At 41.4% G+C, this 26,335-nt stretch overlaps 1 protein-coding gene across 1 annotated transcript in view; it reads left to right on the forward strand.

Moving 5' to 3' along the window:
- The first annotated feature begins 10,287 nt into the window (after positions 1 to 10,287).
- The window catches only part of LOC141146928 (uncharacterized), a 109,629-nt gene continuing 93,581 nt past the window's right edge, over positions 10,288 to 26,335 (forward strand). The window contains exons 1-3 of the mRNA XM_073633735.1: positions 10,288 to 10,430; positions 15,634 to 18,418; positions 19,132 to 19,246. Coding sequence (XP_073489836.1) covers positions 15,634 to 18,418; positions 19,132 to 19,246 — 2,900 coding nt within the window. The 5' untranslated portion in view covers positions 10,288 to 10,430. The remainder of the gene's footprint in view (positions 10,431 to 15,633; positions 18,419 to 19,131; positions 19,247 to 26,335) is intronic.

The raw sequence follows: 26,335 nt of genomic DNA on the forward strand, positions 1-26,335 counted from the left end.
AGATTGTCTGTTTTTTTGCATGCTAGTCGTATATCGAACATAATGACAGAATAAAAAAATCGGAATTGATGTCATATGTTGTAGTGTATTTGTATTTTATTTTCGGATGACAACTGTACTGATTAAATGAAAATCGCACCATCTGGTATCGTACGAGAATAATTTTCATGCTTGTCCGGCCCGATAAACTGTTGTGATTGGCTCTCGAAAGCTCTGTACTTTCCCCTTAGATTGCTTCGAAAGAGATATTTTTTGTACGATTTTCGGATAGTGTGTACGGGCCTTAACTTTTTTTTGAAACAGTTATATCAATGGGTGTAGTTCCTCTTTAACAAAAGGATCTTTATATTTAGCCATTTACAGTTTTTCTCCATTGTTTTGGCTCATTTCTTGAAACAGAAATGACATTCTCAAAACAACATGGACAAATCTCCAAACCACTTGGCAATTGTTCACAACTGAATAGAATTTCTCACTCATTTCATCAAAATTACAAATGTCTCAGTACATGTCTCAATGTCTCAGTACATCTTTCAAATGATTAAGTACAAGTAGCCTACATTTAGCACAATTTCCAAGTGAATAGATCTTGTTGATCTAAACTGATTGTCAATTCTCAGTCTAATGGTTGTTCTCTCCAAAACGTGTCAGCATCATTTCATTGTTTAAGTCATCACATGCACAATAGTCTGTTCAATTGTCAAAATTATTCAGGAACATAATACCATGAATACCATATATGAATCTCTTGGAACATTTGATAAAATGATTGCAGCAATTGACAGTCAGGTGCAACTAGAACTTGACTAAGGGTCCTTTCACACTGGGGCGGTTTGCAGGCGCTATTGCGCTAATAATAGCGCCTACAAACTGACCCGAAAGTGCTGCTGCTTTCATTCCAGTGTGAAAGCCCCGAGGGCTTTCACACTGGAGCGATGCGCTGGCAGGACGGTAAAAAAAGTCCTGCCAGCAGCATCTTCGGAGCGGTGAAGGAGCGGTGTGTATACCGCTCCTTTACCGCTCCTGCTCATTGAAATCAATGGGACGGCGCGGCTATACCGCCGGCAAAGCGCCTCTGCAGAGGCGCTTTGCGGTGGTTTTAACCCTTTCTCGGCCACTAGCAGGGGGGTAAAACCACCCCGCTAGCGGCCGCATACCGATGGTAAATCGCCGCTTACAATAGCGGCGCTTTACCGCCGACAACGCCCCCGCCCCAGTGTGAAAGGAGCCTAACAAAGGAGGAGTCGGAGTTGGTCTCAGATGACCAATCAAACAGTATGTTTAGTTACCTGACAGGTGTTGTCCATGATTGTAAATGCTGCCAAACATGTATATATAGAGCTTGACCATGCAGGACCAGTACAATTTCTGAACATGGAGGCACCTGGCCAAGTAAATGAACAAGGGAAACTGCCTGCTCGAGGAAGAGGAAGAAGAAGAGGAAGAGGAGTAAGGGTGAGTGGTGGTGAAATAGGGGGAAGAGGCAGAGGAGCACGAAGACACCATGCTGTACCTGATGAAATTCGGGCCACATTTATAGATCATGTCATCAACCATGGCCTCACAATGGCGGAGGAAGGTCGCCGAATGCAACCTAATGTGCCTCGCTCTACAGTCTTCGCTATCATCCAAACCTTTCGCAGGGAAAACAGGTATGTAGTCAGTCAATGATGGAATTATATAATGTATAGGACAGGACACTGTGCATAGAGCAACAAATATATTTATTTATTCATTTACGTATTCATTTAGTGTGTGTGTGTGTGTGATAGGCCTACAGTATTACAGTATCTTACCTCAGTGGGATGTTACGTATGATACTAACAATGACAAGAAAAATATTGTAGAAAATAAACTATGGAATAGTATGGAATAGTTTATTTTCTACAATATTGATGATACAGTTTATAGTAGTATTCCAGTCACTGTGCAGTGATGCATTGGAATTGTGGTAAAGTTACTGTAAGTAAAACAACAATACGATTACATTGGTAACTCATTCTGTACGGAATCCATAAGGTATAAATTACGAATGGAGTGTTGTCCTTTGAATTCTATGTCTAGGATTGGATGACAACCTGGCACGGGTGGCTGAGGAAAACTTCTCAATGAACAACAAGAACAAGAGATCTGTAACATGGTGTTGGCAAATAATGCCATCACATTGAGACAGATCCGCACTGCAATCCTACAAGACAAAGCCATATTCCAAAATGTCACTCTATAAGCATCTCCACAATAGCCCGCATATTGAAGAAGCATCAGATGACAATGAAGCAAATTTACAGGGTACCATTTGAGAGGAAATCTGACAGAGTGAAAGAGCTGCGGTACCAGTATGTACATGTAAGTCAGTCACTGGTTGTCCATCAAGATAACCTTTTTACAATTACCATAAGCAGTGTTTCCCGAAATGTATTGGTTTCAGTACCCACTTTACCTGATTTCTGAATCTAGGTAATCCAGGTATGAAAGTATTTGATTTACGTATCTGATTTATAAACATTTTGTCTAAAAACTGCAGCTTACTGTATGATGCAATTATCATTATAATCCTTATTTTGAAGAATATAACATACAATACAGTAAGAAAAAGGGTCAAAGAGCTGCAATTACAGTAGTGCCTCCCATGTAAATCTATCTAATACTGTGGGTTTTACTGTAACATTTCAGTAAGTCTACTCATTAATAATTTTTCCCCTCCCCTTTCTGTCAAATACCCCCTGTAGTACCTCTGCATAGGGTACATGTACCCCAGGTTTGGAACCACTGGAATACTGGCCAGTAATATATTGAACTTGTGTAGAACATTCCTATGTAACTGTCTGTAACTGTAGTGTATGACTCTTCTGTATGACTGATTTGATGTTTTCTTTTTTTACTCTATTGTAGAGAATGTTGGCATTGGAAGGAAATGAGACCTCTCACATACTTGTGTATGTGGATGAGGCTGGCTTCAACCTGGCCAAGGGCCGAAGACGTGGCCGAAATTTTAGTGGCCACCAGGCCACGGTGGATGTCGCAGGCCAGCGAGGGGGTAATATAACTATGTGTGCTGCCATTTCTGAGAATGGTGTGGCCACTCAATCCCCAGTCTTGGCCCATAGAATACACAGAAGCTCCTTATCTTCTTGGACCGCCTTCATTTGGATTTGATCCCTGAAAATAAGAGAGGTCTCATAGGGCCTCACCTACCACAATATATAATTGTATGGGACTATGTGAATTTCCACCGTGGCCTGCTTATGAGGGCCTGGTTCACTGCTCATCCAAGGATGGATATGGTGTTCCTACCACCTTACTCTCCTTTCCTCAACCCTTTTGAGGAGTTTTTATCCGGTTGGAGGTGGAGAGTGTATGAGCATCGAGCTCAAGATCAGAGGTCCCTGCTCCATGCAATGGATGCTGCCTGTGAGGATATTACAGGAGATCAGTGTAGGGGATGCTCTGATGAAATCCGATTGGCGGATGAAACGCGTCAGCATGATGCCATCGCGCTACCCATAGCGTTCCCACAGACCTCCAGATCCACCCACCAGCCCAGGCATCACTGGCCTGTAATTACAGTAACATGGCCGTTTGAAACTTCCCGGGAAACGGATCGAACGGAGGACTGAACGCTTTAGAAAACCCTGCTTTATTCACCGCATCTCCCTGGGCGTACACCTTCTACTTACCCTCAGTACGCCCTCAAAGGATATGCACAGCTGAGGACCCGGCGGAGGATGGGAGACAACTCAACTAGCCAGCTGGAGGCGGCATGAGCCTGAACTCGGTCCGGTGATGTGTCCTGATGCACCACAGAGTCAACACTGGGTGAGATCTAATCTGTTTGTGTCCTGGACAGGGGACAGTTGTCTCAATCAGTGCATCCACCCAGTATGTATGATTCACTAAATGAGTTACACTGCTCAGCCTGATTCAATCTGCTACGGCTCACCATATCCTGCAAACAGGAACTCCCATTCCCTGTCATCAGCGCTGCGAAATATTGATGGCCCAGGGTGATCTTACAGTAACTGACCAGGACTGCAGTATCCAGTGACCACGCTACTGTTGAGTCAGTACAGGGTCTTCCCATTTCCATTCCCCCCTTCTTCCCCTCCTATCCCCCCGGTTCTTTTTGTTCCTACATCTATGAGGACCTGATATCTAGGGCTACTGCATTACCATCCACAACCCCACATATCTCTCCTTTCAATTACCATCTGCTGTTATCATTTGATTTACCAGGACTTTCAGTTATCCAGCAGATGAAAATTTAGTATCTAATCTGAATTCATTCTTGTATATCTATCTTGAATGAATTCACATGAGGTGTGTGTGCAGGGGCGGACAGACCATTGAGCCACTCGGGCACTGCCCGAGGGCCCTGGGCCACTAGGGGGCCCCATCAGGGTTGCCAGCCTCAGTAAAACCAGGGACAGTATGTATAAATCTGTGTTTTTTTTACATTTGTCTGTGTATACTGTGTGTACATGTATGTGTATACTGTGTGGCCCCATAATCTCTGATTGCCTGGGGGCCCCATAATCTCCTATTGCCCGGGGGCCCCATGAGTTATCAGTCCGCCCCTGTGTGTGTGGTATATGTGAGTGGTGGCCATCTGTGTCTGTCAATGACAACGTTGTCATTTTTATATTGGTGATGGTACCTGTTTTTACAGTATATTATTGGATTGGTGTTTATAGTGTACTTTCAATAAAAAGCATTTCATATACGTTTTGACCATTGCATGTTCCTCCTTGATGAATTACCTTTCCCTTTGTTTTTTGTAGGGGATGGTTGCGACATGCACGCAGCTTCTTCCATCGTTGCATCGCAAGGGAGGATATACGCTGTAATGTTGATGAGAATCTGTGGCCAGACAGACAGCAGCGTGTGGATGGGCAGGGGGGTGAGGACGGTGGCCAGTGAAGAGATGTTACAGTAGTTGTGAAACTCCAGCTTTATTTACAGCATTGTAGGCTAAATGTAATTTTCCTTGTTTTTTGTTTGTGTGTTTATATTTCCGTGTATTATGCTGTATACATTTTCTTTTTACTCTGATGTATGGAAGTTACTTTGTGTGTGAATGATAATGGTTACAATACTGTAAAGTAATTTTTCCTTGGCAGTATGAGTGCAATGTGTGATGTAAAACCTTGGAGGCTACTCTTACCCTAAAATCTTTTCTTTTTTTTCAGTTTTATACACAATTGTATTCAGTTAGCTAGACAAAAACTGTACAGTAACCATTGTCAATGAAGGACTGGGCTAAGACTGAAAGGTGGACATGAGGGATATTTCAATGGTCCTCTGCCTTAGAGACAAAACATCTAAACATTTTGACTTGCAGTGCTTACACAATGCCAAAGGGATGAAGCATTTTGGGGGCACTGACTATATGAATGAGAAAGAAATTTATTTTTGACACATGAGTTAACTGTTTTGGGAAAGATATGAGCTTTTGAAGGTGAACCATGGTGTTGTGCTGAACCATCCAGGTTATTTTGGCAAAAGCACCAAGAGAGTGGAGAACGTCTGGTCTGTTTCAAGAAATGAGCCAAAGCAATTGAGAAGAATCTTTGCCATTTTGGTAGCACTGACTCTTTATATGGGAAAGGAATATGGTTTTGAAGAATGAGTGAACAGTTTTGGGAGAGATATGAGCTTTTGCACGTGAATTATAGAGTTGTGCTGAACTGTAAGACTGTTTTGCCAAATGAACTTAGAGTTTTGAGAATGTCATTTCTGTTTCAAGAAATGAGCCAAAACAATGGAGAAAAACTGTAACTGACAGTTCAGATCTTATTGGACTCAGCTGAAAATAACTGCTACTTTATGGAAAAGAAGAATTCTTATCCTGATGTGTAGGCTTTGTGAAGTGAACCTATTGGGTTGATAGGAAAATGTAGTGTGTTTTCAGATGTATTCTTCTTATGCCCCGTACACACGGTCGGATTTTCCAATGGAAAATGTCCGATCGGAGCGTGTTGTCGGAAATTCCGACCGTGTGTGGGCTCCATCGGACATTTTCCATCGGATTTTCCGACACACAAAGTTGGAGAGCAGGAGATAAAATTTTCCGACAAAATCCGTTGTCGGAAATTCCGATCGTGTGTACACAAATCCGACGGACAAAGTGCCACGCATGCTCAGAATAAATAAAGAGATGAAAGCTATTGGCCACTGCCCGTTTATAGTCCCGATGTACGTGTTTTACGTCACCGCATTTAGAACGATCGGACTTTCCGACAACTTTGTGTGACCGTGTGTATGCAAGACAAGTTTGAGCCAACATCCGTTGGAAAAAATCCTAGGATTTTGTTGTCGGAATGTCCGAACAAAGTCCGACCGTGTGTACGGGGCATTATACTGTATGATGCATCAGTTTGAGATGTTTCCGTGATCATGAACAGGTGTAGTTGGCCCACATTTAGCTTCTAACCGGTTTCAAGAAGCTTTTGCATTCCCATTGACTTGTACTGGTTGAGAAGCAGTTTCATGTGAATAATAGCCTTAGAGCTTGTTCACACCATACATGCATGAAAACAGATTTCACTTGCACAGACATGACTTTACATCCAGTTTTTATGAAGTTACATCAGTGAGGAGAGCTGATTGGAGGGAAGGGACACCCTCCCCGTCATACAGCATATAGGAACAGAGTTGAGGCTGTCAATCACAGTGTGCCCTCCCCTGTTACCAGTTTTCTCTTGGTGTCAGGAAAACTTGTCAGAAGTGGCTCATGCTTATAGTAGAGGAACAAAGCAGCAGGGAGAAATGACACTTCACATACCTCCCAACTTTTTGAGATGGGAATGAGGGACACCTTTTAGCAAAGGTATGTAGGCATAGGACACACCCCTTGCCCTGTCCTCTTAAAGGAAAATTATACAAAAAAAAATAATAAATTAAACCCACAAGTGCTTCTTTACCACTACTATTCCTTTACATTGGCTTTTGAAATTTACAAATGCAGCAATTTAGAAATTGAATGGAAGGTTTAGCACTGGGAAACACTTTTTGAGAGATAAAAAGTGCATTTTATATACATCGATATAGATCAGACCAAAATGAGGGACAAATGAGAAGGAAAGAGGGACAGAAGGACATTACTCCAAATCAAGGACAGTCCCCCGAAATCAGGGACAGTTGGGAGCTATGACTAAAGCCTTGTACACACGATCAGATTTTTTGGCAGGGAATTGTGTGATGACAGACTGCCTAAAATCTGACCGTTAGTACGCTCCATCAGACAATTGTTGTCCAACTTTCTGCCAACAAATGTTGGATGGCAGGCTAGTAAATTTTCGACGGACAACGGTCTGTTGTCAGATTTCCTATCGTGTGTACACAAGTCCGTCACAACAAAAGTCCAAAGTACAAACACGCATGCTCGGAATCAATGCTCACCAAACACGACATTAGCAGAAGATGCCCAAAGGGTGGAGCCCAAGAGCTGAAATTCCACGTAGTACATTACTACGTTCGTGTTTGTTGGCCGACAATTGTGTACCGTTTGTATGCAAGACAAATTCCTGGCACATGCCCTTCGGACAAAAGTCTGGCGCTTTGTCTGTGGAAAATCTGATCGTGTGTACGAGGCTTTAGTGCTCTGGAGTGAGACAAGTACACACTATAGAGGGATATGCTTTATTCCTATTTCAATTTTTGAGGTTTATTATTATTATTATTATTATTATTCAGGATTTATATAGCGCCAACAGTTTACGCAGCACTTTACAATATAAAAGGGAGACAATACAGTTATAATACAATACAATAGGATTAAGAGGGCCCTGCTCAGAAGAGCTTACAATCTAATAGGGTGGGGCAAGTGGTACAAAAGGTTGTAACTGTGGGGAATAAGCTGGTGGAAGTGGTAGGAGATTAGTTGGAGACATGATAGGCTTTCCTGAAGAGATGAGTTTTCAGGGATTGCCTGAAGGTAGCAAGAGTAGGGGATAGCCGGATAGATGGAGGTAGCGAGTTCCAGAGGATGGGAGAGGCTCTGGAGAAATCCTGGAGACGAGCATGGGAGGAAGAGATGAGAGAGCTTGAAAGCAGGAGGTCTTGAGAAGAGCGGAGAGGTCGATTTGGGTGATATTTGGAGACAAGATTAGTGATGTAGCTTGGGGCAGAGTTGTGAATGGCTTTGTATGTTGTGATTAGTATTTTGAATTTAATTCGCTGGGTGATTGGGAGCCAGTGTAGGGATTGAAGTAGAGGGTTGGCAGACACTGAGCGGTTGGTAAGGTGGATAAGTCTGGCAGCAGCATTCATGATAGACTGAAGTCTATGGAGCGGTAGGCCAATGAGAAGGGAGTTGCAATAGTCAAGGCGAGAGATAACAAGGGAGTGAGTGAGGAGCTTGGTGGTTTCATTTGTTAAAAAAGGGCGAATTTTAGAGATGTTACGGAGGTGAATTCTACAAACTTTTGACAGCGATTGGATTTGAGGCTGAAATGACAAGTCAGAGTCTAGGATTACACCTAGTACCCTGGCGTGGTTTACAACCACTTTAAAGTGACACTAAATTCTGGTTTAAAGAAAATCTATTCAAGTATGTATTCTTACGGTAGAACTAAAACAAATGTTAACCGTAAGCAGGCAGGCTCATTATTGCAGAAGAGTCATGCAATATCTCTTCTGCAATAGCAATGCAACCTACCTACCTGTTTGCAGTCTTCTGTAGAATGTACTCGGTGCCTCTGTGCTGAGATGACTGCATTCCAGCGCATTCATGGAAGTGACATCATTCTGCACCAGCCAATCAAGATGACCAAAGACCAACACCTGGAAGAAGCAAGGGAGAAAATACCGGTGCTGGAGGAGGACCTTGCAGGGTGTGGTGGACCACTGAACCAGAGGCAGTTGGAAATTAGCTCCGTTTAACTCAGTAAGTCCCTTCTATTGCTCTCAGCTGCCTCCAAATGCTTTGTTTGCTGCTGTGATCGGACTTCCTGTTCAGGGTGACTACATTCATTCTCCACAGTCTCACTCTATGTAAGAACGTAGCCATTTTTTTTGCTCTCGAGATGCACTAGGGACGATAGAGTATGAACTATGCGCAGTGATGGCGAACCTTGGCACCCCAGTTGTTTTGGAACTATATTTCCCATGATGCTCAAGTACACTGCAGAGTGCAAGAGCATTATGGGAAATGTAGTTCCAAAACATCTGGGGTGCCAAGGTTTGCCATCACTGAACTATGGGATGTGTAGTGTGCCCCCCCCCGCCGCCTTCTGGTGCTTCTCCCGACTCCCCCGTACGATCGGCGAGAGGGAGAAGGAATCGGTCCATGTCGGAAGTTTACCATAGAGAACCGGGCAGGCCAGGTGACCCTCGGACGTTCCTATGATCTTTTGGTGGCCAGGCGCAATGTTATGACATCACGCCCGGCCTCTGCATTTGAAAAAATGCAAATGTTTACATTCCTTGTAATAGGAATAAAAATGATAAAAAAAAAAAAAAGTAAAAAGAAAGTGTCAAAATAGAAAAATAAAAGTAAAATAAACAATAAAAAAAAAAAATGTGCCCCTGTCCCTGTGTGCTCGGGTGCAGAAGCGAATGCAGACGTAGGTCGTTCTCACATATGTAAGCGACATTCAAACCATGCATGTGAAGTATCGCCACGAACGTTAGAGGGAGAGCAACAATTTTAGTGCAAGACCTCCTCTGTAACTCTAAATATGTAACCTGTAAAAAAAATTTAAAGCGTCGCCTATGGGGATTTTTAAGTACCGAAGTTTGGCGCCATTCCACAAGTGTGCGCAATTTCTAAGCATTACATGTTAGGTATCTATTTACCTTGAAGTAACATCATTTTTCATATTATGCAAAAAAATTGGGCTAACTTTACTGTTTTTATTTTTTTTTTTAATGCATGAAACTTTTTTTTTTTTCCAAAAGAAAATGCTTTTGAAAAATTGCTGCGCAAATACTGTGCGAGATAAAAAGTTGCAACAACCGCCATTCTATTCCCTAGGATCTCTGCTTAAAAAACCCCCATATATAATATTTAGGGGTTCTGAGTCATTTTCTAGCAAAAAAAAAACAATGATTTTTACATGTAGGAGTGAAGTGCCAGAATTGGCCTGGGTAACAAGTGGTTAATAAGAAAGCACCTGCTTGTCATACACTGTGGATGGTTATTTGGGTTTTTAGCATACAAGGTCCCTTAGGTATTCCATAAGAAGCCAAGCCTACACTAACCCGTGTTATAATGAGCAAGTAGAGGAGAATCAAAGAACAAAACCACCAAGCAACAAGAGCTGCTCGTCATGTGACCAGGGAGGCTGTGCCGACGTCTCTCTTCTCCAGGCGTCTTCCTAAACAACGCGCCTGCGCTCTGCCTACACGCAGCCCGTGTTTAGCGTCTGGGTTGCTATGGTGACCCCGGGTTCCAGTGTTCTGCGTGCGAGCTGTTTTCTGGAGGGAGAGAGGTGAGAGTGCGGGGGGTGGTCTGTCCACAGGGGGCTCCTCATCTATCAGGAGAAGGGTGGGCAATGTGTGTGGTGATCACAGTGCTCCTTGTGTTTTCTTTATGTCTCACTCATCTCTACTGTATTTTATACATAGTAACCTGTCCAATCACTATTCATCACCAATCGATATTCATCACCAATCAATATTCATCACCAATCACTATTCATCACCAATGGTCAGGGATGGGGCTTTGCAAGATCATGTCTTGTCTCCCTGCCTGTAGTTGTCCTTCTGTGTCATGGTGCCTATGTACCTTTATAAAGAAAAGGGTTGTTTTTCACTCTTTTGGTAATGGAGTGTAATCTAATATATATATACTGTACATACAGTGTATCTATTTATCCACTGTATATAGATAGATACACTGTATATAATATATATATATATATATATACACTCTGCTGCCACTTTATAAGGTACACCTGTTCAATTGCTCGGTAACACAAATTGATAATCAGCCAATCACATGGCAGCAACTCAATGCACTTAGGCATCTAGACAAACACTATATTGACTATATTATCAAAAAGTATTGGGACACCTGCCTTACACCCACATAAACTTTAAAGGCAACCCAGTCTAATACCCTGTACACACAGTCGGACTTTTGGACGGAAAATGTACGATCGGAGCGTGTTGTCGGAAATTCCGACCGTGTGTGGGCTCCATCGGACTTTTTCCATCGGAATTTCCGACACACAAAGTTTGACAGCTTGCTATAAAATTTTCTGACAACAAAATCCGTTGTCGGAATTTCCGATCGGGTGTACACAAATCCGATGCACAAAGTGCCACGCATGCTCAGAATAAATTAAGAGACAAAAGCTATTGGCTACTGCCCCGTTTATAGTCCCGACGTACGTGATTTACGTCACCGCGTTCAGAACGATCGGATTTTCCGACAAATTTGACCGTGTGTATGCAAGACAAGTTTGAGCCAACATCCGTCAGAAAAAATCCATGGATTTTGTTGTCGGAATGTCTGATCAATGTCCGACCGTGTGTACAGGGCATAAGTCTGTAGGGTTCAATATTGAGTTGCCCACCCTTTGCAGCTATAACTGCTTCAACTCTTCTGGAAAGGCTGTCCACAAGGTTTAGGAGTGTGTCTATGGGAATGTTCGACCATTCTTCTAGAAGAGCATTTGTGAGGTCAGACACTGATGTTGGACAAGAAGGCCTGACTCGCAGTCGGCACTCTAATTCATCCCAAAGGTGTTCTATCAGTTTGAGGTCAGGACTCTGTGCAGGCCAGTCAAGTTCCTCCACCTCAAACTCGCTCGTCTATGTCTTTACGGACTTTGCTTTGTGCACTGCTCCAAATGATTTTGTTGGAGGGGGGATTATGGCTTTCATCGCACTACAGTGTCCCTAATATATCAAAATGTCATGCTCCAGTCTCCAAACATAGGTCCATCTCTTCAAGTGCTAACAGCATTGTCCTCCTTAATATTTCCCACAGATGGTGGGACACGCGAACTTAAAAGTCTAGAATGAGCAGTCCCCGTCTCCCTTCCCATCCATTCATGCGCAGTTCGATCTTTCTCACAGCTCAGCACATTTTGTGAGAGTAAATTAGAGCAGAGGGGTTGGGGAGGACCATGGTGTGAGCAGCTGAAGAGATGGCCATTTGTTTAAGGAATGGAGCACAGCATTTTAATATATTGGTAACACCCTGGCGCAACAAAGAATAAAATATTTATTAGAAAAAAAAAATGCCAATTGTTTTAATGATACACTATGTTTTATCAAATAACAATTTTTATTGGTTTTTATCAGAACAAAAAAAAAAAAACAGAAAGTACATACATTCAGAGAAAGGAAAAAACATGCGCATTATGCACCATAACCGTTTTATAACCAACAATAGTACTGTGTGATGTGCATAGAGATAGAACCAGTATGGTTTTGGGTGAAACAATATTACTGCTCAAACATTATATTGCTAAGGAGCAATACATATAAACTAATATGATATAATAAACATCATATAGAGTGAAAGGAGAAGAGAAAAGAAAGAGAAGGAAGAGGAGAAAGAAGTAATAGGTCATCATAGCAAATCACCCAATGGCTCAAGGTGGATCCTCCCAGAGGTGCCACGGCTCCCTTACTTTATCGTGGGCTTCCATTCTGTCCTGACTCCTGGCAGTCAAATATTTCCATCAATTCCACATCCTTAACCCTAGCACAGTATTTCTCAACTCCAGTCCTCAAGGCACCCCAACAGGTCATGTTTTCAGGATTTCCCTCAGAAGAAACGGCTGTGGTAATTACTAAGGCAGTGAAACTGATTAAATCACCTATGCAAAATAATGGAGAGCCTGAAAACATGATCTGTTGGGGCGCGTTGAGGACTGGAGTTGAGAAACACTGCCCTAGCATATAGGGCATCAGGGGAAGGTGGGGAACGCCGCTTTCAGTTAAGGGCAACAAGGCAACGCATGGCTGTGAGGATATTATTATTTGTAAAATCTTAAAATTTTGGAACAGTTTATATGCAATACAATAAAAGGCTTGACAATTTTCAGAGGTGAAAGACCTAAAAAAAGAACTTTGGTGTCATAGGGACTGGCACTTCAAAAAGGCGATTCAGCAACTGTTGTACCAAGTGCCAAAAAGGAGAAATTAGTGGACAGCTCTATTAAATATGGAGGAGGGTACCCTTATCCCCATTGCAACGCCAGCATCGGTTGGAACTAGTGGGGTAGATGGCATGAAGCACATCTGAGGTCAGGTACCAAAAATAGAGATTTTTATAGGCGTTTTCATTATAAAGTGTACAAAGGGAACTCTTGGCTGCTTGGGACCAAATCACTTACCATGTCTCTGTAGGGAGTACCTCACTGAGTGCTTTCTCCCAGCAAAGCATGTAAGCATGTTTGCCCTGTGCAGTTATAGCGTAGGCATATAGTGTCACAGACCTAGCCGGGACAGAGGCTGTTGGTGAGGACTGTATGCAAGCCTGTTGCCTTTTGATTATGGGCCCTGGATTTTCAATGGATTCATTCTGTTGGGACACATCCTGTGAGGAGATGCTGGTGTCATCAACCTGTGTTTATGTTAATTTAATGAGCTAATGACATTGTCCTCTATACAATGTAGGAGACGGGACGACTGCTATTGTGTTGATATAACTGTGTGAAACTCGGTGCCCACAAGTCTGGGCGAAAGGTCATGTCTCAGTCACCTAGGCTGTATAAAGGATTAGATAATTAGCTTATGTTAATTAGGTTACATTTGTATTGTTAGAGTAATCTTCTGTGTATATAAGACTTTATTCTGGTTCTGAATAAAGTGAGTTCTTGGTAGCAACAAGCAAGTGTCGCCTTGTTTGTGCTCAGAGAGGTTGGGATATCTGTATACAGACTGGGAGGAAGTGGTATATGACGGAAGCACTCAAGCGGAGTGTGGGACGTTCCGTGACATATAGTATCTGAAATATATCAGAAATGAATCCCTTCCAGGCAGAGCCTGCTAAAATTAAGTTTTCAAAGGGGGACGGGGGAGAGAATTGCAAATTTGGAGTTATAGTTAGGGCATAGTGGCGAATTTGCAGATATCGTAAAACACCTGGCGGGGAAGATCAAATTTATCCTGAAGTTCAGCAAATGGCATCAGTTTGCGAGATCTAGGATCTACTTGATTTCCAAAATGGAATAAATTCCGCGACGTCCATGACGAAGACATCCAGTGTGTGAGGCTGTCTGGGACCTTGGAGTTGCAGATAAAGGAGGTCAAAGATTTTTCTGAGGACAACTCATGTTGACGTGACAATTTGCACCAGAGCTGTCGAAGTTGGGACATAGATCCCAGCAAACGACTAGGTTCTAACTCCGCATTCGCACTCCAAAGTAGGTTATTCGGGTGTACAGGAGCAAGCCATAATTTTTTGATTTCCGTCCATTTACTGTAAGATCGTTGGGTGAACCAAGATGCTATCGCATGCAGCTGAGTCATTTGATAGTATTTAATAAGGTTAGGAAATGCTAGGCCCCCATCTGTGCGTGCTTCCATTAGTACCGAAGGGTGTATCCTATGCCTCTTATAGTTCCAGACATGGGGGGGGTTCATTGCCATTGAAATGCATGAACCGATACATTGTGTTTTAGCAAACTAAATGTGATTCAGCTAGACTTTATCTGTACTGTGTGATTCCAGACATTTCTACTACATCACAGAACCAGAAAGATAATTTTCCTGTTTTCTAGTTCAGCTTTGCTGCTTTCTCGGTCACATCACTGATGGTGGTAATGACCATTCTTCATTCAGAGAGCAGGCAAAGAGTTGACAAAGTGAGGGTGTCACATACCTGTCTATGCAGCCTTGGAAATGTGTGTAAATTACTGTACAGTGCTGTGAATTATTTTTATGAATTCAGTTAGCTAGCCGGAACAGGTTCTATTCTGACATGTTTTGTCCTAGGCACAGCGTTTTTTTTTGCGTTTTACTGATTGAGGCATTCAAGGAAAAATACTCCATTATGGCCACTAGATAGAGCTGAGAATCACAGAAAAGAAACATATTAGACACATTAAAGGAAAAGTATGGGAATCCTGTTTTTTGCAGATTAATACTTACCTAGGTGGAGGCTGCATCTGTCCCCCGCCGCCTCTTCACTGAGAACCGAGCCACCGAACACTGGTAATGGCTTGGTTCTCACAGATCCCAGAGCGGAGAGAGCTGCTGACTGCCAATCAGCAGCTCTCCACTCTGCTCTCCACACTCACTGGAGCGCTGAGCTGTGGAGTAGTGGGGGGCGGCCATCTCAGAGGCTCGCTGAGAGGCTGAGACGGCCATCAGTCTAGGCACCTGGCGGATCCAGACTTCCAGAGTCAGGATGACGTGGTGCCTTGACTGAGGTCAGCAGAGAGCAGACTATAGACTGCTCTCTGCTGAAAACGAGTCACAGGAGTGCAAAACGAATTGCACTCCTGTGATCCATAGGAGAAGCCCAGCCGAATCAGCTCAGGCTGGACTTCTCCTTTAAGGTGATTAGTGATGATTAGACATTCGAAGGCCCCTCAAAAGTATGCTGTTCACATTAAGGCATTGTGTTTCTTTGTGGTTTCTTGCCCTTCACCAATTTGTATGTAAATAAAACCATCTCTGTTGTATTTTACGTTTGTATGGGTGTTCAAATTACTATATTTATTTTTTCAGATGGAGCAACAACCTACAATGCCTGATAAAGTAACTGGCACAGTAGACACACCAAGAACTAGTAATCTGAAATTTCTCCGAGCCAAAAGATTGAGTTACTTCAGTGGAAAAAGTTCCCAAAGTTTGGTATACAGTGCAGAAAAAACGCCACGTTCCCACAAAGACCATCAACCTACGAGAAGTCAAACACCACGCAGGTGTCTTTCTGCACCTGTTTTAAAACAAAAACAGACTTCCACAAAATGTGATATCCAAAAAAGTGACAATGCTCTGACCCAGACCCCTCATGAGGAAGCAATTCTGCAACCAGTAGAAGCAAAGACTGCAGTATCTACTACGTATGAACTTCAAGAGACAGAATCAGCAAATAAAAGCACTGCAGAGCTTACAGTTCAACAACACCTGCCCCCAGTTCCAAGAGAAGTGGAGCCTAATAGCTATAACTTGCAGACAACTTCAAAAAAGTCTGTTTCTGAATCATTTATTTCACATGGGGCACAGCAAGGCCTAGATGAATTAATGCTTGAGAAACGTCCTGATAATCAATATACTGCTTTACAAACAACATCAAAAGAAACTAATAATACACCACTGAGTCAGCATAATGTGCAACCAGACCAAGAAAATGAAAGAGGCAAAGTAATTGGCACTCAAGATTTTCAGCAAAAGTGCAAAGAAATGTCAATTATGATCTCTCCCTCTTATTATCCTATACTTGAAAAAGCAAAGACTAAGGTTCCTTTAATTCATAGTCACCTTAAATCAGAACCAGAGATGGAAACTGATGGACACTCTACTTACCATAGTCTTCAAAGTCAGCTTAAATCAGAACCAGAGGTGGAAACTGATGCACAGTCTACTCACCATAGTCACCTTAAACCAGAACCAGAGGTGGAAACTAATAGACATGCTACTCACCATAGTCTTCAAAGTCAGCTTAAGTTAGAACCAGAGGTGAAAAATCATGGACACTCTACTTACCCTAAACCTCATAGTCACCTTAAGTTAGAACCAGAGGTGAAAAATCATGGACACTCTACTCACCGTAGTCCTCATAGTCACCTTAAGTCAGAACCAGAGGTGGAAATGAATGCACACGCTACTCACTTTACTGTTCACAATCACTTTACGTTAGAACCAGAGGTAGAAACTACCAGACTTTCTACCTACCGGAGTCTTCTTAGAAGCAGCTTTGCTTTTGATTTAGACAAGGGTCTTTTGGATGATATTTCTGTTCCAGAATCAGAAAAGCTTCAACATGTAATGACGTGGGCAAAAAAATTCCTGAACAAGTGCAATGCAGGAGATGAATTGCTTTTCTCTGATGCGGGAGATGGTCTACAGTGTAATTTGGATAAAAAAAACGCTTTTCAATCAGTGGATAGAACAGTGGATAGGTCCATAGAAGTAAATGATATTCCTAGAGACAGTACATTAAAGAATGATCTAGAACTGGAGTCTGAAAACTGTAACATGAAAAAGCAAGCTCTTACTAATCATAGCATGAAAGAATCAAAGCAATCACGTATGTCAAAAAGTCCAAGAAACCTGTTAAAAATTAAATCTGATTTTACAAATGTTTCCAGAACAAAAGAAATGACACATGTCTTTTCTCCTAAATTGCGGACCTCTAACTACAGTGACAGAGCTGTGTCACCTCCATCTGAAAGTGACCACAAAGATTATAAATATATCAAACATTTGAACAGCAAAAGCTATGATAATTTGCTAAATGAGTTTGAATTTAGGGGAAAAGATTGTAGTGATGATGAAGATTCATTTGGAAACCAGTGGAATTACAGCATGGGAAGCAGGGGAATTGTAGAATCAAATGATAAAGCAAAACATACCTTTGTTATCAAAGAAGATGATACTAGCTCATCAGAGTCCAGCCTTGATACAGAAAGACTTAATACTCTTTTGGAAAATCTTGAAACGCATCAGAAAGTAACAGAGCAGAAAACACATGTGTTAAAAAAAGATGGATCAAGTACGGATAGAACATTCTTAGTAAAAAAGGATTCAGGTACTGGAGATGACACAGTGATATATGTATCAAATAATGCCCTTGGTAGGATACATTCTTCATCAAACAGAACCTACAAGGAAATGAATCTGTTTGAGGATTTGACACCAAGAACATACAGAGTGTGCACTGTGTGCAATTTTTGCAATACCACAAAAACAAGTTGGTGTGAAGAGTGTGGTTCAGTTTTAGGGAATGACAGGGGTCCCAAATCAGACACTACAAATGATTTACCAAGGCCACTAACTGCACATGAACAACTCTTGGACGACGTTTTACGTTTTAATGATGGGACATTTGAAGGTCTTGATAAAATGCCCACAGTGAACCAAATGGATACAGCAGGGAAAACCGAGGTTTGTTGGGAAGACAACTCAGATGTAGTTTCTGACAGTGATGGCAGTGTACTTGAGAAATATTTCCATTATGTGAAACAACTGGATATGATTAAAGTTCAAAATATGGAGAAACAAAGTAAATCTTTCCAAGCTGACCACTCTTGTGAAATATCTAGTGAAGATGAGTCTTGTGAAGAGGTACCCAAGCCTCAAATAAGTAGTGGAATTTATAATTATTACCCAACCAAGACAGATTCCACAAGCGATGGTGATGAAGGTGGAATAGAGTTTTTACAAGCAAACAGCCATTCAGTGAAACCTTATACATCTCACTTTGATCAACCACAAAGGTCTAACAGACAATTTAGAGGATCCAATGAGAACAATTATGAGACTGTTTCCAAACTAAAGAATTCAATAGGTAAACCATAAGTTGAAGCTACTAGGCTTGATTTTATGAAGAAGTAGAGGCTTTTCACCTCAAAAAGTGTATTTCATTTTGCAAAGGAAATGTTAGTATATACAGTGAGGCTGTGTTCATTTTGAATACCCAATCATGTGTGAGGGAAATTATTAAAGCAGGATTTTTTTTTCTACAGCACGACTGGGTATTTAAAATGAACACAGCTTCACCTTATTCACTAATGTTGAGAACATACATTTTGCTAGGAGAAAAGCCTCTATTCCTATAATAATTCAGCCTGAATGTTTTTTTTTAATGGTTATTCTTTATATAATTGAGAAATCTAAGACCAGGCTTGTAATCTTAATTTTTACATTTTTATCCTATTGTGTTTTACAATACGTTTCCAATATCATACTTTGAATTCAATCTATATATGAAAGCAGTAATAAAACTTATTACAGCATTATTTAAAATGGCTATATTTCTAGGCACTGAGTGTTTTGATTGTACAGTACATTTTATGTTTAATAAATTAAATCAAACATTTCGTTGTTGAATGATTGTGTTCTTCGGTTTATGCCATTTGGTGTTCCAGTATTAATATTTAAGTGAACTGGTGATTAAATGCCATCTGTAGCTAAAATAGTTTAGCATAATAAACTATAGGTAGACAGTGAGCACAATGAATATATATTTTAACTTCTAATTATTATTATTACGCATTTTAGATAGAAAGCAGCAAAACACCCCACAAAAGTCATCAAAAGGCACTGGTCCTAAGAGGTATTGGGAGAAGTCCAGTATTGCATGGTCCTCATACACACATGGAGAGCTGAGACCAAGGTTTGCCTATTTTTTTTTTGTTCTAGTGCTAGCAAAATCCTTAGTCCTGACAACCAGTCAGTTTCAGTACTTAAAGATATATCACTGAAAGATTCAGTCTGACTGGTTGCAATGGAATAAGATACATCATACATTTTTTTCTTTATCCAACTAAAATAGACCAAAATTTATTGCATATACACTATATATATATATATATATATATATATATATATATATATATATACACACACATACATACACACCTTTATTAAAAACTAAAATAGACCATATATTGCATATATATCGTTCAGAACGATTGGATTTTCCGACAAATTTGACCGTGTGTATGCAAGACAAGTTTGAGCCAACATCCGTCAGAAAAAATCCATGGATTTTGTTGTCGGAATGTCCGATCAATGTCCGATCGTGTGTACAGGGCATTAGTCTGTAGGGTTCAATATTGAGTTGGCCCACCCTTTGCAGCTATAACAGCTTCAGCTCTTCTGGGAAGGCTGTCCACAGGGTTTAGGAGTGTGTCTATGGGGGAACTTAACTGACCTCAAATCCGATAGAACACATTTGGGATGAATTAGAACAGAGACTGCGAGCCAGGCCTTCTCGTCCAACATCAGTGCCTGACCTCACAAATGCGGTTCTGGAAGAATGGTCAAAAATTCCCATAGACATAAACAATGAAAATCAATATTGCTACAAAATGTAACTATGAACATAAAAAATGTTTTTTTGTGTAACAAGCAAGCTCACAGTGAAATAAATTTAGTATTATTCCTTAATATCAAGTGTCCAAAAAAAAAGGATTTTTTTCTCCCAATTGAAACTGGCTCAGGTAGTTTAAAAATGTATTTAGAAAACATGACATCAGGGTACTTACACATTTTAGGTGCTTCCAGCACACCAAACTATAAAAGCATTAAGCATAGGATTCCTCTCCAAACGACTTCCAAACTTGTATGTGTCAGCAGCTTGTACAAACAAGCATGTATCCGAGCTCCTCCACTGTCCTGGCCCCTCCCCTTCATGTGACGACACAGGGCTAATCACGTGTCTTCCTCAGGGGGATCTGATTGGATGGTGGAGATTACTAGAATATATACTATGCCGGCGGCCATTAAAGTGTAGCCGCGATGTGCGCCATTTTGTTGTAGGCGTTTTCCAATGATAACCACAACCACGGCCATATTAATGAAGCAAGTCGCCCCCAAAGGCACCATTTTATTGTGGTTCTACCCGAAAGATTAAACACATCCGCAGCCATATAAATAAAAAACGCCAGTAACAAAGCTAACGATAAATAATATGGAGAACTCCACTAAATACAGGACGGGGAGGACACATAAGAAGGAAGCCACCTGGGGAGAAATAAATAAATACAATACATATAATATATTCCCCATTCAACAACTAGTAATTACAATAAGAGCCCATTTATAATTCCTCTAATAATAAATATAAATGAAATGTATATCCTTTGCTAAAAAAACAACGCTCGCCCCATTATGCGAGGACCAATACTTCCAACAAGCGTTATTTAATACCTGCCCTCGAAAACCTTCTCTGATCATTGCATTGAGCTGTTCCATTGCCACATAACTGTTATTAACAGGATGCCATTATTGTGGTAATTTGATTGGGTCTGTCATTCCATCAGTAAAAGTTAATTTGGCTGGCAGCCTGAACCTTGCTGCTGGCTAGACAGACTCAAAATAATCATCACTGACTGTATGCTGAGCTACTTTGCATGGCATAACAATTTGCATGTATGGTACTTTGTGATATGATGACAAGGCACTGCAGCTTTCCCATAATAGTCTTATGGCACTATTTCAACACAGCATTGACGTGTCAAAACTCTCTCTGTGTTTCTGTGTTCCATTTTATGGCTGTCTGCCTGTGGTCTTTCCTGCTATACCTCTGCAGTTATCGTTGCCATGATGGAAGCTCCCTGCTGACTTGTATTTCCTAAACATTCTATGTCTATCTATGTCATTGACACATAGATATGTGGCAGCAAATCAATTACTCATATGTAGGCTTTAGATATTGGAGTCATTTTTGAAAAGTAAAGTACAGGAAAATAGAACAGTTGCCCTTTTAAATATGTCAAGTTTTAGTATCATGAACAGCAGGGAACAATGGACACCTTTTGGGGATATGGAGAGGGTTCTGAAGAGGAGGAACCTACAGAAGCAAAGTGGATATCCAAGCCAGAGAATAAGCATGTTTCTGGAGTCTAAGATCCAGAGAAACAACATAGGTGCTAGTATTGAAATCAGGGACTGGGGCAAATATTATAGGCACTGAAGTTCAAGTTGAAGATCAGTGCAGAATAAGTACAGATACTCTACTTTGCCAGCAAGTAGAAGAGAGACGTCACTGGGGGAGCAGCCACTGAAAGTATCTGGTCTGTACTAGAGCCCCTATTGATGAAAATGGGTTTGGCTACAGGACAATTCCCAGGTTGCAAAATTTGTGGTTGCCTTGATGGCACTTCTGATGCTACCAAAAAAGATGCACAACTTTTGTCAGGTTCAGGCCAGTAGTCAGGACAGGTGGCAGACAAAACCCAGAGGTCCAAGAGGAATTATAGCTAGAGATAACAGCAAACAAGTCCTGATGTACAAACTGGCTCAGTAGTACAAGGGACACCTCTCATTCATTGTAAGTACTGTCCCTGGTTCTGATCTAAAAAAAAACAAAACAAAAAAACTAGGCTATGAAGTCAATGGAATTTAGCTGACTTGTGTTAGAGGTGTTCCAACTGCAAGAAGAATACGTGTAGACCTGAGCCCTTAGGCTGACCAGATTAATGACAGCAACTTTCTTTCCCTGGATATAAGGAATTAATTTGTTTTAGTAGGTACTTTTTTGCTCCGTTGGTAGAAAGCAGCCATTCAGAATTCATAAAAATGGTGATGTTCATGAGACTCATAGAGAGAGATTTGCTAAAACGGGAGGATGCAAAATGTGGTGCAGCTCTGCATAGAAACCAATCATCCTCCAGGTTTTTTGTTTTGTCAAAACTTAAATAAACAAGCTGAAGTTAGAAAAGCTGATTGGCTACCATGCACATCTGCACCAGATTCTGCACTTCGGTTTTAGTAAATCAACCCCAAAATGTTCATACTCATAATGTTCATAGCACGTGAGGTGAAACTGAATATAAAAAAGCTGTGGGAACACTTTTTATGTTGTTCATTTTATCATCATGAAAAGAAAGATGTAAGATTTCCTAAATAGTTGTGTGTCAGTTAAAAAAATTATTCACTTCACTTATCCTTCATGTAAAAACCACTAGATGGCTCCACAAGCTGTAGCATAAAACTTGCTAAAACGTATTGATTTTCAGTGAAACAAAAGAAACCACGTCTCAGGTTTATTTTATTAATCGAAAAGGAAGCAGATATCTACATAAATGGACACTTCTATGTATTGACAATTGTGGCTTGAGAAATACAGTGAATCAGATACTAACTACGCACAAACTGAGCTACGCATGGTGCTATGCAAAGTGATACAGAGCCTTAGTTGTTTCCTAAGTTTACTGAACAATGCAGTCCTTAGATTCTTCTCTGATAATAAAACAAAACGAATTCTTTTATAATACTCAGGTCACAAAATTGCATAAAACTCTTCAGTGAGTCCATTATGATAAAATCAACGTCAAAGTCAATTCACCAAATTGTGAGGTGCCTACTTGAGGAGCACTAGAAATGGAGCCAAGGAAGTAGTAATAAAATAACACTTTATGAGATAAAATAACAAGGTATGAGATAATCAAGCTATAAAAAGTGGGAGAATAATGGTTACACAAGTAAGCAATATTTATGTTTGTCAAGTGAAAACTGTTATGCCCTGTACACACGGTTGGATTTTCCGACGGAAAATGTGCGATCGGAGCTTGTTTTTGATAATTCCGACCGTGTGTGGGGTCCATCTGACTTTTTCCATCGGAATTTCAGAAACACAAAGTTTGAGAGCAGGCTATAAAATTTTCTGACAACAAAATCCGTTCGCGTCAATTCCGACTGTGTGTGGCCAATTCCGATGCACAAAGTGCCACGCATGCTCAGAAGAAATTCCGGGACAGAACTGCTTGGTCTGGTAAAATTAGTGTTCGTAATGGATGTAGCACTTTCGTCACGCTGCAATGTTTTAAATTGTTCAATGCAGCGCAATCTCTTCTTCTTTATAATGCTAGAAGAATGAAGTTGTTTTGCTGCTCATATTCACACAGACTTCTCACAAAATTTTTTCTTCATTATTTATTGTGATTTCATGAATATATTATTTTTATTGGTCACATCTCCCGAAAAAAAAAAAAAAAATTTGAGTTTTTAGATTTTGTATTTTTTTTTTAGTTTTTTAAATCCTGATCTCCTGTTATTTTTTTAATTATTTTTTTTAACTCCAGAATAGTTTTGGGTGTGTTTTGTGTGTCAAGTTACCACAACACCATTATTATCTTGTATTATTTAATCTCAAGGAGATTGTTTGGTGTCTCTTGTTAATTTAACATTGTATTATTGAAATGTACCTGCTCCCTCACAAACAAACTGTCCTTTTTGAAGGAAAACACATAGGCGAGTATAATTGAAAAAAAAAAAAAACCTTTATTAAGGGGTCATAACCAAAGAAAGAGGGAAGGCAACGCTGGAGAAACTGCTGAGATTGGCAAAGCCTTTGGCCCCCAGGACACACATCAACTATTTTAATGCACCTTATGAACAGCAGCAGATGACATACATGTCCCAACAGCCTGGGGACATGTATGTCATCTGCTGCTGTTCATGATCTCTTGGACTCCTGGACCAGATTGTACTCCCTTATATATGGACTCCTCAGGCCACCAATTTTGCATTAAAATAGTTGATGTGTGTCCTGGGGGCCAAAGGCTTCGTCAATTTCATCTTTTGTCAGACCAGACTGAACCCAGGCCATCACTCTCTTATTTTCCTTAGTTGCTTCCTTTCAGGCTGTGGCTCTGGTGTTGGAGGTGTGGCAGGAGTAGGAGGAGGAGGAGGACCTGGAGGAGGACCATGGTTGAACTCACAAACGTGGCTTTGGTTTGTGAGATGGCCCCTCAACCCCTTATTTAGGGCTTGTAAGATGAGATACTCACATATTAGGCGTTGGCCCTCCTCCATTTCCAGCATTTTGCAGGCTGTAATGTATGCAAAGTCCTCTTGAACACTGTGGGGGGTTCTGAGGGCCACAGTAGCCTTCATAAATAGGCCAATTGCTGCCTCCTTCATGTTACTCCTCTTCCGGCCATTTTTTTGTGGAAGGCGGAGGGGAGGGACCTGGATATCGGGCAGGCTACTGCGCCCGGCCACCTCCTGGCTGCCACTTACCCCCGCCACCTCCTGGCTGAACCTTTCCTGTGTATGAAAAAGGGACATCGTTTTAGTTTTTGGTTCATCAATCACACACAATTTTCAGCTCATGACTGTTGCAAATTGAATGTTAATAAATAGAAAAGACTATCATTCTGACCCCAGCATTTTTCATTCTTGTCACAATCATTTGTGGCCACTACTGTTTATTGATATGTAAAACACTTTGTGAAATCAGAAATTAGTAATCCAAACTAACATAGATTTAACATCATTAATTTGACAAACAGAAATATTTTGAAGAATGCTATACCTGGCTCAAGCTGGGCTCCTCCACATGTTGCTGCCTGGAAGGCCCAGGTTGGGCGTCATAAGCCTCAGCTGGGGGGAAGGAAGCCTTGATGGAAGACTGGAGAGTGCTGGCCTGGGTTCAGTCTGGCCTGCCAGAAAATGCAGTCTCTCATAGTACCACAGCCTGGGTACATAAATGTCATCTGCAGCTGCTGATCTCTGAAAATCCTGGACCTTCTTGCGCTCCCTTAGATAAGTGCTCCTCATGCCACCAATTAGGGCCTTCAAATAGGGGATGTCTGCCATGGGGATCACAGGCTTCACAAATTACAGCAATTGATCCAGCACTGCCTTCCTCTTTGTTTTATTGTTATAATGTGGGTGGTTTACCTGCCACAGACAGGGCAGCTCCCTGAACATATTAATGAATATTGGCATAAAGTCATGATCATTGACTAGATCCATTTTCTCTGCAAGACACAACACAAGACAAACCCTAATGTCAGGCTAAAGTCTCCTAATCTTGGCTCAATATAGGCCTCAATCTATAAGCAGTATAGGCCCAAGTTAAAATGATACCTTCGTTATCACGATCGGTGCTTCCGATACTCCTTCCTCCGCACACAGATCGTACGTACGACGCAGGATACACTGCGCATGCCTGAAACTCCACCCACCCCTGACGTTCTTTCTAGTCTATTCCCCGCCCCTTCTCGTTCGGCGCAGTGGGGAAGAGCACATGGCGGAGACAGCGCAGGTGCATGATAATACAATCAACAAGGAGGAGGAGGAAAGCCCGGAGCCAGAATGTCACAATCCCAGAGAAGATTTAAGGCATCAAATATGGCCTTTGTTGAGATGGTGGAGATGGCCGACATACTGAAGAGGGCCGACTATGACAGGAAGTATGGACCTTACCCAAACCCAAATGTCAGAAAGGCCAAGATCATGGCGAAAGTTGTGAAGAGTCTGCACCGGAATTTTGGGGTACGACGATCCAAGGACCAACTGAGGAAACGGTGGTCGGACCTCAAATTAAGGGAGCACGATCAGTATAGAAGGATCAGGAGAGTGCTGCAAAAAAGTAAGTAGTTGTCCTGTGTTCCTATTCTTTATTTTTATTACGCTCGTGCTGCTCCATGTGCTTTTCTTTACTGTTGTACAGTTTAAAATGGCAACTTTCATGTTCATGGACACATTATTCGTTCGTAGGAAACATTGTTCGTTCGGCCACTAAAACACCATGTTTTGGTCAGATGCAGTTCAATACATTTTTTCTGGCCTACTTCTCTTAAAATAAGTTTGTTGGCTAGATGGGTTTGTAACTAGAATGAAATGCAAACTAGATTCTGTGTAAGGAGAGGACACTCAGCAGCTGTTTACACATCTGCACGCTGGAGCACTAGTGTGGGACACAAGAACACCCTTTTTATCAGAGGGCCCACACAGGTGCTCAAGTGGA

This window comes from Aquarana catesbeiana, linkage group LG01 (genome assembly GCF_042186555.1).
Source record: "Aquarana catesbeiana isolate 2022-GZ linkage group LG01, ASM4218655v1, whole genome shotgun sequence".
Lineage (NCBI taxonomy): Eukaryota > Metazoa > Chordata > Amphibia > Anura > Ranidae > Aquarana > Aquarana catesbeiana.